Source organism: Gekko japonicus, unplaced genomic scaffold, assembly GCF_001447785.1.
Source record: "Gekko japonicus isolate JY-2015 unplaced genomic scaffold, Gekko_japonicus_V1.1 scaffold874, whole genome shotgun sequence".
NCBI lineage: Eukaryota > Metazoa > Chordata > Lepidosauria > Squamata > Gekkonidae > Gekko > Gekko japonicus.
This window is the reverse complement of record NW_015177035.1, coordinates 104469-116008: the sequence shown is the minus strand read 5'-3', so window position 1 is coordinate 116008 and position 11540 is coordinate 104469. Positions and strand designations below refer to the sequence as shown.

Below are 11540 nucleotides of genomic sequence, written 5' to 3'. Positions count from 1 at the left end.
CAACATAGATTCATAATTGACCCAACGATGAACCTGCACGAAAGAAAACAGTAAACACTTTTCAACATTTCCAGGAAACTACTGAGGTAAAGAGAAACAGCCATGCTAGTGCGCTGCAGCAAACACAAAAGAGGTCTTATTATACTCTAAAACTAACAAATTTATTGTAAAACTTACTCAGCTCCTAAGCAGGTAAATAAAAGAAGTGTGGCTTGAGCCACATTACATTGCCAGCCCTTAGAAGATGAATGAATATTGCAAGCCACAAGGGGCAATCTTTTTTTTTTTTTAGGTGAACTTTCTCAACTGCCAAATAAATGATCACTAATCTAGGAAAACATCTAAGGATGTTTAAGGTCCAAAGTTCAGCAACAGAAGCAAATTCAATATAATCTTTGTTCAAACAGGAATGTTATTAAAATTGGTCTGCAATTCTAAAAAAGAGGTGATAGAACAGCAGTGTTTTCAACAGACAACAGAATATCTTATGTAGTGCGCAATTTTTGGATTATGTTTCCATGAACCCAGGGCCACCTGAAATTTCTACCTGATCAAAGAGGTCTGTGCCATCTGCCCCCGCTGCTTTCATTAACTCATCTTCACCACCTGGGTGATATTCCATATATGGTGTGACATTATACACGAGACCTGAAAAGTGTAAAAAAACCTGTGTAACTTTAAACAGTCTAAAGTATACAGATTTTCTTGCAAAGAAAAAGGATGTATAAATGGAACCACATAGTAATACAAACAGAATCTTAGAGAGATATTGTAAATGAAACAGATTATACTCAATAGAGATTGAAGATACTGCTGTACTGAAAAACAACAGTATATATACAGCCACAATTAGATATTCAAACTACAGACAGGATAGATTCTGTTGGTCTAAAGCAACAGAACAAAGCTTGATTCTTTGCTGGCCTTAAAGGCATTCCAGGACTCAAACTTTGTTTAACCTATAGGATAGTTCATGTACTGAAATTAGGCACCTGATTATTCTTTTCTGGACTGGTAAATAAATTTTTGATAATTCTGTGTTTGGTTTTTAACTACAATTTTTTGGATCCAAGCTTCCAAACACAGAGTAATTTTTAATTTTGAGGAAGCAGATCTTTCCTACATACTCTTAGCTTACGCAGTCTCCAGTTCTTGTGAAGAAGTCCTCCTGAAGGTCAAGGGCCTTTCAGAATAATTTCCCATGCATCATGGTAAATTAAATCCAATTTAAATATTTAAAATCCAATTGATTTTATCCACCCTGATTCCAGGTGATCTCCAGCCTGCATATGGAAGTTAACAACTCTAGTTCCCCCTGAGGAAATGGCTGCTTTGGGGGTGGAGTCTATGGTATTATACCCCCCTTAAGTGCCTTCCCTTCTCAAACCCCACCTTTCCAGGCTCCTTCCCCCAAATCACTAGGAATTTCCTAACCTGGAGTTTGTTACCCTACCTCCTTCCCACTCAACAGCAAACCTACCTTTGTCTGCCTCTATGTCTTAAGTTTTCCTCCCCACTCCACAGCCTGTACCTAGAAAACTGTAGCCCAGTTGTGTGGCACTGGCTACTGGGCCAGGCCCACTTGCATGGTAGGGAATCCTCAAGGGTAGCACCTCACTTTCTCATTTCCCCCTCTTTACAGTATTTTATATTTCCCTCCTCTTGACAATCCCCTGGTCCTCTTGCTGCCTTATTCTCTCCTTCTCAGCCACTCACCAACTTTCCTTTTATCTGCCTCCCATCTTCAGCTATATTATTTACTCATTTATACCCCACCTTTCATCACAGTTAGGACCAAAGCAGCATATTCTCCTTTCCATCCATACAACAACCCTGTGAGGTAGATTAGGCTGAAAATATTTCACTGGTCCATAAGCACCCAGTAAGTTTCCACAGGAAGATGGGGATTCAAACCCGGGTCTCACAGACCCTATTCTGAAGCTTTAACCACTGCACCACACTGGTTTTCATAGGGCAGCTGCTGTTGAAAAGCAGCAAGCAGCCAGGTCTGTGTGAGTTATGCAAGTCGGATGGTATCAGCTTCCTGTCCAAAATGCTCAGGATGATCTTGGGATGGAAAATGAAATCAGGGAGTTATCTAAAGAAGAGAGAGTTACAATATAATTATAATAATAGGCAACTTTAACTACCCTCATATTGACTACATATGTGTGTTCCAGTCCACCAAAGAGATAACATTTCTAGATCCCCTGACTGCTCTAGAACAGCTGGTTTTGGAACCAACCAGAGGGGAGGCAACCCTGGACTTAATCCTGTCTAGTATCTAGTCTGAGATGTGGAGATCACTGGACCAACTTGAAACAGTGATCACAATGGCAACAAATTACATGTATGTGGAAAAGTGCCAAAGAACTTTAACATGTTTATATTTGACTTCAAAAGAGGAAACTTCTCTAAAGATGAGGAAGTTGAAAGGAAGTCAAGAGGATCAAATCTCGTCAAAAGACTGGTGCTTTTCAACTTGTTCATAAATTACCTGGAATTGGGGGAGGGGGTGAATAGTGAGATGGCCAAGTCCTTGAACGCAATGACCTGGCAACAGTGATCCATGCAATGGTCCCCTCGAGATTGGATTACTGCAATGCTCTCTACATGGGGCTGCCCTTGTCCCAAATCTGGAAGCTGCAGCTGGTGCAGAATGCAGTGGCAAGGCTGTTGCTGTGTCTTCCTGTGCGGGAACATATCCAGCCCGCCCAAAAAGCACTGCACTGGCTGCCTATAGCATACCGGATATGGTTCAAGGTGCTGGTTCTTACCTTTAAAGCCCTATATGGTCGGGGACCTACTTACCCAGGACTCTTTTTGTAAAAAAGCCCAGCAGAAACTCATTAGCATATTAGGCCACACCCTGACAGCGCAGCTCATTAGCATATTAGGCCACATCCCATGTTACCAGAAGTGTGGTCATCCAGCCACACTCACATTTTGCTTCTTATTCTGTTTACCTTGTTTGTTGTCAAAACGGCTTTGATAAAACCAATAAAAACATTTTTTTTTAAACTCAAGTGCCATACTTTTAATAATTGGTATTATTATGTCCAACAATTATTCCCACATTGGATTGGAATCAATTAATCAATTCCTAAAGGTTCCTATGGAAATCAGCTTGCCTTCCTGCAGAACTAGTACGCTGAATATGAATTTTTAGGGTTGCCAACCTACAGCTTGGGTCTGGAGATCTTCTAGAATTACAATTGAGCTCCCAACTACAGAGATCAGGTTTAACAATAAATGACACAATAGGTTGTATATTATTGCAGCAAAGTACGCTCACAGGGAGGGCAGTACAGATGTTTAAATAAATTATAAGTATTTATGGCCTGTGAGTAAAACATCACACACACACACCCCACATACCCCTTTTTGGCTAACAGACACAACCTATCACCCCTTGATCCAGGCACACAGAACCCAATTCTATGCATTTTTATTCAAAAGTAAACCCCACTGTGTACTATGGAAATTACTCTCATGTAGGTATGCATGTGCTTGAAGACTATGGTTTCAGTTTCAAGGATTTTTACGTAAGGTAGGCATAACCTCAGTAATTATAAGGTAAGCTTAACAGATGTGACAACAGTTGTAAAATCAGGATGCTGGAAAATGGATATGCTGTTCATATAAGATATCCAAGTTTTGCTCACTAACAATTTGGAAGTAGCTACAGCAGTGCAAAATACTAGTCTTACATTGAATTAGGGTAAAATCTGCAGGCTTTACTAAGGTAGAGAATAGAACAGATTCACTGGTTCAGTCTTTTTTAAAACTCCATTTCTTTCAGTGCCATCCACCAAAATAAGTAAGCAGCTCAGGTATTTTTGGCAATGATGTGTTGAAGCAAAAGTGTCCCCCCTCACACCTACTGGTAGCTTTTTGAAATCATTATAGCCAAAACTTGGTCATGAGGTCCTCTTAATACTCTTAGCTCAATTTTTGCCCATGAGGGATTGAGCCATTCTCTTTTTTCTACCCAAACTCTGTGTTGGGTTTTTCTGTGGTTTTTTGTTTTGTTTTTTGCACTGACTAACACAGCTAGTATTCTGTAGAATCCCACCGGGAATGCAGAAACTGGGGGGAAAGAGGGGAGGGGTCTCGCACACTCACACCTGACTCCTCTGATTATGGCAATGCCAAACATGCAGACTGCACAGCTCTCACAGGACAGTCTCTTTTAAGCGGAGTACAACTGCCAGGAGCCACTGTCAGCAGTACCCCACACATATAATTAGAAATAATGGGAAGTGCCTGTTGTCTGCATTAAGAAGAGAACAGGGATTCAAACATTTAGACTGTGAATCCTGGAAGGTAACAGAAGAAAATGACCACCTTTTCCTGACAGCATTCCTGTGCCTTTAATAGCTGCCTCAGAAGCAGAAATCTCACAAACAACCTTTCCCCTTTAATGCACATTGAAAAAAACAGGTCAGGATGTTCACGAATGCTTTAACAGTAGCGTGAATATAAACTGGAGAACTGGCAACACACTTTTATTACCATAACACTTTTATTACCATAACACACACTTCCTCCCAGGAATTTGAGACAAGACAGCATTAATGATTCTCCTTACACTTCATCCTTACACTGAAATAGATTAGTAATGGCGAACCTTTTAGAGACGGAGTGCCCAAACTGCGACCCAAAACCCACTTATTTATCGCAAAGTGCCAACACAGCAATTAAACCTGAATACTGAGGTTTTACTTTAGAAAAAACAACTCATACATTAACTTAAGATGATCCAAACAAAGTAAGGAAAGCAATCCCAAATGCTTTCATTTACTTAAAATTATTTGGCAGAGAATTCGACACTTTAATGATGGTCTGGGCCTGGCTGGGGCGATGGCACGCATGCCCACAGAGAGGGCTCTGAGTGCCACCTCTGGCACCCGTGCCATAGGTTCGCCACCACTGGATTAGGCTGTGAGAAACAGACTAGCCCAAAATCATCCAGTCACTTTCACAGATTTGGAGCCTCATCTACCTAGTCCTTATCCAGTGCTCTAACCACCACACAACACGACCTCATAATTTTAGAATCTCCAAAGTACTTAACCTTGTAACTCTTACAAGCCTCTAAGGCAGACCATTACTATTAACCTCTTCATTGCTGATTGGCTGCTGAAACTGACAGTGACTTGCCTTACACTGAGTCAAGCAATTGATCTATCCAAACACAAAACCTTTATTGGCATGAAAGCACAAAACATCATGGAAATACAGGAAAATAGTAAGATGCATCAGTCACTTACACTTGGCTATTCAAGCCTCATCTTCTGATTGCATAATATAAAAATTTTGCAGCAGCCTCCATTATTTCGCAATTAGAATTAAACAGAAGAAAGTGAACAATTGAGTCATCAGAGTGCCAGCTCTTACCCTCTAGAAATGAAGAAATAAAACGAGATCGGATATCCCTATAGAGGGGGCAATGAAGTATGGTGTGTGGATTCTATATCTTTTAGAGAGCAAGGACAAAGTCTGTCTACATCTGGTATCTGGCGATACCTCCCTAAAAGCACCTCTGATGGCAGAACATTAAAGCGTGCAAGCATGTATGCTCTTTGATGATGTGGGGCTGTTAAACTTGACAGATACTTCGCAGTAGAGCCAATGTCAAAAGTCCCGAACCTTCTTGGGGAGCATCTGCTGGCTGCGCGTTCCCTAAGTCCTTGCCTTTCGATGTCGAGAAATCTTTGTTTAATAATAGCATAGGCTTGTTTATCTGAAAAGGGGGCTAAATAATCCAGGGATATTCCCATTGTAGAGAGTTTCTCCTCTACATATCTAAGCCATGGAGAGAGATGGGACTCAGTTAACCTGTGAGAATTGATCTATCAAGGTCAGTATCTACTGTCCCCTCATCGGGGAAGAGGTCTTTCATAGCCACCTATCACCTGATCCTTTCTTAAGCAGCCTTGCCAAGGGCTGAGCCTGGGACCTTCTGCACGCCACGGCTCCTCACCACCATGTGAGCTTATATGGTTGCGATTAAGTCCGACTTGAGGATTTACTGGACAAAGTACAGCGTCAGGAAGAGTCTGCAGCCCAGGCAGGAGACCATCTCTGTCTCCATGGCAGTGGCAGCGCCTCCCCGAGCTACGTCCCCGCCCCTTTCCCGGAAGCGACAAGGCGCCCGGGCTGTGGCTGCACAGAAGCACTCTGGCAACAGAGGAGGAAGGGGAGGTGTACCTTGCAGGGCCTGGTGCATCCACCCGATGCCGCTTTAAAGCTCCAGCACTCACAATTGCTCCATTGCCCTCCTCCGGACCCAGCAGCAAGCGGTGCCATCAGGCCAGCTCCTCCGACAACTGCACTCAGCAAACAGCAGGGGCAGTCACGCTGGCCTATTCCCAAGCCCATGTTATCGGCCCGCTGTGGGGCAGCCACGTTGGGCTCCCTAGGAAAAGGCACCCCTTCTGTGGCCCTTCCTCCTGGTGCCCGGGCAGGGGTGGGCTTGGAAGCCAGCTGGAATGCCAAAAATAGCCCTGTACTTACCTAACAGACCGCCTTTCTCCACATGTGCCCCAGAGAGTACTAAGATCAGGATCCCAAAATCGCCTGACTCTTCTGGGCCCTAAGAGGCCAGGCTGGCCACTACGAGGGCCAGGGCCTTTTCTTCTATGGCGGCCCCTCACTGGTGGAATGAGCTCCTAGATGACATCAGGGCCCTGCGGGACCTTTTGCAGTTCCGCAGGACCTGTAAAATGGAGCTCTTCCGCCAGGCTTTCAAGTAGGGTGCCGCCGTCTTGACATCATGGCCCTGGCCCTGACATCGACATCGCCACCAACTGGACAACTAACAGCCTGGCAGGAGCCTGGAGACGGCCTCCAAATGATGACAAAATGTCGCCATCTTTTAGTATAGTTATGTGTTGCATAACTATGGTCTTATATTGTAATTTTAACTAAAACTTAATTTTGTTTTAGTATATTTGGCGTTTTAATGTATACATTTATATGTTGTTAGCCGCCCTGAGCCCGCCACTGAGGGAAGAGCAGGATATAAATTTAATAATTAATTAATAAATAAAAGTCTGCAGATGACACACAATTATTTAGAGTGGTTAATTCAAAAACTGATTGCGAGGAGCTCCAAAAGGCTCTTTTCAAACTGTGGGAATGGGCATTAAAATGGCAGATGAGATTCAATATGAGCAAGTGTAAAGTGATGCATACTGGGGCAAATAATCCCAGCTTCACATATACAGTGATGGGATCTGAGTGCGCAGCAACAGACCAAGAAAGAGACCTTTATAAAATTACGTATGACAAGGAGAGAGTGGACAGGAACAAAGTTTTCTCCCTCTCCCTAACAGCAGAATCCATGGGGTCATCCACTGAAGCTGAAGGGTGGGAGATTCAGGACAAAAAGAAGTACCACACTATTCAGTTAATGTGTGGAACTCGCTGCCACAGGATGTGGTTATGGCCACCAAGGTGGAAGGCTTTAAAAGGCAAGTGGACAAATTCATGGAGGACTGGACTATCAATGACTACTGATCATGATAGATATCTACTCCCACCAGTACCAGAGAGGTAGTATGACTCTTCAAATCAGTTGCAGGGGAGCACAGGCAGGATGATGCTGTTGCAATCTTCCTGTTTGTGGGCTTCCTGGATGTAGCTGGTTGGCCACTGTGTGAACACAACGTTGGACTAGATGGGCCTTTAGGCTGATCCAGCATGACTCTTCTTATGTTCTAAAGTTTGAGAACTGCAGAAAAACAGATACAAAATGCTTTGTTGCTTGTATAACATGCCTGCCTTTCAATAGTGCCATAAATACTATAATGTACGGCCCAGAAAATATGCCATGTTTATCTAAAAGACACTGTACCTCTTGGTACAATAAGACATGGCTGTAAGCAGAAAAGCCTTTGCATCCTAAATGTGCTGAGAATGCCATCTAGTGTACATTTCTGAGCACTTAGTATGAAGATTTAGACAAGTTTCACATATTCATTTTCTGTTCATAATCTCTGCAGGGTATTCTTTGCATGCCAATGTGGATCTGCATCCCCATCACTATTTTCAGCATTAATGAAAAGCAGTAAGAGAACACACTTTGCCTCCATGTGGTCCTTCCACCATGCAAACACAGAAGTACAGTAAGCATAATTTTGGGAAATATTCTTTTCTCAAAATCATGTAGCCTGTGCCACAAATAAAGCACACCATGCAATTAAGAGAATACATTCAAATTTTAGTTTGGTTCCTGCTGTCACTTCACAGAATTCTGAGAAGTTCTCCTCATAACACTCGTTATACACACATTTAATACAAACACACCATGCACACACACTATAAATATAAAAGCTTTTGTATCTTCATGAGACTAAATGGTCCATTTGCTTTAGAGCAGTACTGCCATTTGTGCACCAGCCAGGAACTGTAGCAGATTGTCGTATCCTTGCCCTTAGCCGTACGTAACTCATACAGGAAGAAATTAAACCTGCAGGAAACAAGCTACCGTTGGGAAATTACTCAGCTCAACATTGGTCAGTACCAAGAAATCACAAAGTCCAGTAACAGAACACTTTGTAAGCTAAACTCAAACTGTCAGTGTCCCTACCAAGACTTGTAAATAACTCCAACTACAGAAACCTATATATTAAACAGAAAAAGAATTATGCAGATTCAGAAGATCTAACAGCAGCTACTTGACACTGTAGCTAAATGAAACACTCATGTAGTAAAGCATTTATCTACAAATAATAGATGCTAGAAACATACAGGTGATTAACCTCAACCTTGCAATCAGGTTTGCAAGATACATCTCATTGTTCACAGATGGAAAGGAACAGATGGATTTCAGCCTGTTACAGCAAAAGAGTCCTTTTTACACAAACACTGTAGTGTAGGGGTGTCAAACATGTGGTCCGCAGGCCACAACTGGCCCCCTGCAGGGTTGGTATCCGGCCTGCAAGCAACTACTTCTTTCTCCTGGCCACTACTGCTGCTGTAAAAAGAGAAGGAAAAAGAGAGTGCACACGCGCGCACCAGAGAAAAACTCCCTCCACTCTCTCCTGCTTCCTCCTCTGGGGATGCTACTGCATTCCCCAAGCATTTCTTCCCTCATTTGGAGAGGGAGTCCCATGGCACCTTCAGGACCAACAAAGTTTTATTCCAGGTAGAAGCTTTCCTGTGCATGCATACTTCTTTAAAGAGAGGGAGGGTTTTCTGACAAGCTCTGCTCTGCTGTTTACTTTGAGACCTGATAACACATACACTCATGTTAAAAAAGGAAGGGGGCAGGGAAAAGATGGATGTGGAATAAGGAGAATTAAAGGGAAATTATTTTGGCTTATTTTAAAAAGTTTGTAAAAACAATATTAGATTACTCTTTGCCTATCTGGGATTTTCTTTCAAAAAAGACCCTGATTACGAATTAAAACACTTGGATTTGATTCCACGGTTTAATGACAGGAAGTAGATGGCTAAGTATTTTAAAATACATTTATAGTTCCACATATTCCAATTTAACATGTGGTTTCCCCTCTCTCCCCTCCCACCTCACTGGCTGCTCTTCTCCACATTAACTCCCCTCCCCCCACTTTTTAAAGTTTTTATTACCATCATTAGCAGTGAGTGGGTTTTGTCCTGTCTGAAGCAACAGATGAAAAAAAATAATAAAAGAAACTTAACAGCACAGCTGGCAACCTTTATTAGTAGAAGGGAGCAAGAGTCCAGTAGCAGGGCATGAGCTTTCAGGAGTCACTACTCACTTCAGATACAGCTAGGATGGGAGTCCATCTGTCCTTACATCTTGTAGAGTGAAGTGATTTCAGACGCCAAATAACAATAGCAGCCATTGGTAATGAGAGAAGAAACCTAGGTCTCAATTCAGCCCAGGAGGATGCACTGAGCTTCATTATCAGTTGCAGTTCGTCAGTCTCCTTAATCTCCCTTTGAAATTCCTTTGTAAGAGAACTGCTACTCTTCGGGTCAGCAACTGAATATCCTGGAAAGTTAAAATGTCCCCCACTGTTTTTTTTTTAATGTTGTGGGTTTTTACAGCTGCAGAATGAGTAAGAGTTGAGTAACACCTCGAAGACTATTTGTGGCGGGGTATGAGCTTTTGTGAGTCACTGCTTACTTCTTCAGACTTCTGTCCATTTATTCTTTGCATCCTCCCCGACAGAATCCACCAGAACCAAAATGAGACATAGGTTTCCTGCCTCATTACCAATGATATCTCCATGCCTACTACCCCTCTGCATATCACACACTGCCATTCAACATCTGAAATCATCTTTATAAAGTTTGTATCTCTAGTACCTCATGTTACATTTTATGGCACACGTGGTCTGGCCTGGCAAAGTGACATTTATGAATTTGATCCTTTTGTGGATCAAAAACTGGCTGATTAATAGGAAACAGTGAGTATAAATGGGCAATTTTCTCAGTGGAGGGTGGTAAGCAGTGGGGTAACGCAGGGATCAGTACTTGGTCCGATGCTTTTTAACTTGTTTATTAATGAGTAAGCAGTGGATTTGCAGATGACACAAAGTTGTTCAAGGTGGTGATGACCAGGGAGGATTGTGAGGCACCCCAAAAGGATCCGTCGAGGATGGGCGAGTGGGCGTCAACGTGGCAAATGGGGTTCAGTGTGGCCAAGTACAAAGTGATGCACACTGGAGCAAAAAATCCTAACTATCAATACATGTTGATGGGTCTGAACTGGCAGAGACTGACCAAGAGAGAGACTATGACCAAGAGAGTCATAGTAGATAACTCAATGAAAATGTCAAGACAGTGTGTGAATGCAATAAAAAAGGCCAACGCTATGCTGGGGATTATTAGGAAGGGAACTGAAAGCAAATCAGCCAGTATCATAATGCCCCTGTATAAATCGATGGTACGTCCTTATTTGTTGTACTGTGTACAGTTCTGGTCACCACACCTCAAAAAGGATATTATAGCACTGGAAAAAAGTGCAGAAAAGGGCAACTAGAATGATAAAAGGGTTGGAACACTTTCCCTATGAAGAAAAGTTAAAGCGCTTGGGGCTCTTTAGCTTGGAGAAACGATGGCTGAGGGGTGACATGATCGAGGTTTATAAGATTATGCATGGGATAGAGCAGGTAGAGAAAGAAGTACTTTTCTCCCTTTCTCACAATACAAGAATTTGTGGGCAGTCCATGAAATTGCTGAGCGGTTGGGTTAGAACAGACAAAAGGAAGTACTTCTTCACCCAAAGAGTGATTAACACATGGAATTCACTGCCACAGGAGGTGGTGGTGGCTACAAGCATGGACAGCTTCAAGAGAGAATTAAACATATGGAGCAGAGGTCTATCAGTGGCTATTAGCCACAAGGTATAAATAGGAACTCACAGGCTGGGGCAGCTGATGCACTGTATTCTTGGTGCTTTGGGGGGGGGGGCAACAGTGGGAGGGCTTCTAGTGTCCTGGTCCCACTGATGGCACCCGGTATTTTTGGCCACTGTGTGACAGAGTATTGGACTGGATGGGCCATTGGCCTGATCCAACATTGGCTTCTCTTATGTTCTTATG

General features: G+C 42.7%; 1 protein-coding gene across 1 annotated transcript in view; it reads right to left on the bottom strand.

Moving 5' to 3' along the window:
- The window catches only part of LOC107124483 (cytochrome b5 reductase 4), a 68446-nt gene that overhangs the window by 43839 nt on the left and 13067 nt on the right, over positions 1-11540 (bottom strand). Inside the window, exons 3-4 of the mRNA XM_015427962.1 lie at positions 548-648; positions 1-33 (exon numbers count right to left, since the gene is read on the bottom strand). Coding sequence (XP_015283448.1) covers positions 1-33; positions 548-648 — 134 coding nt within the window. The remainder of the gene's footprint in view (positions 34-547; positions 649-11540) is intronic.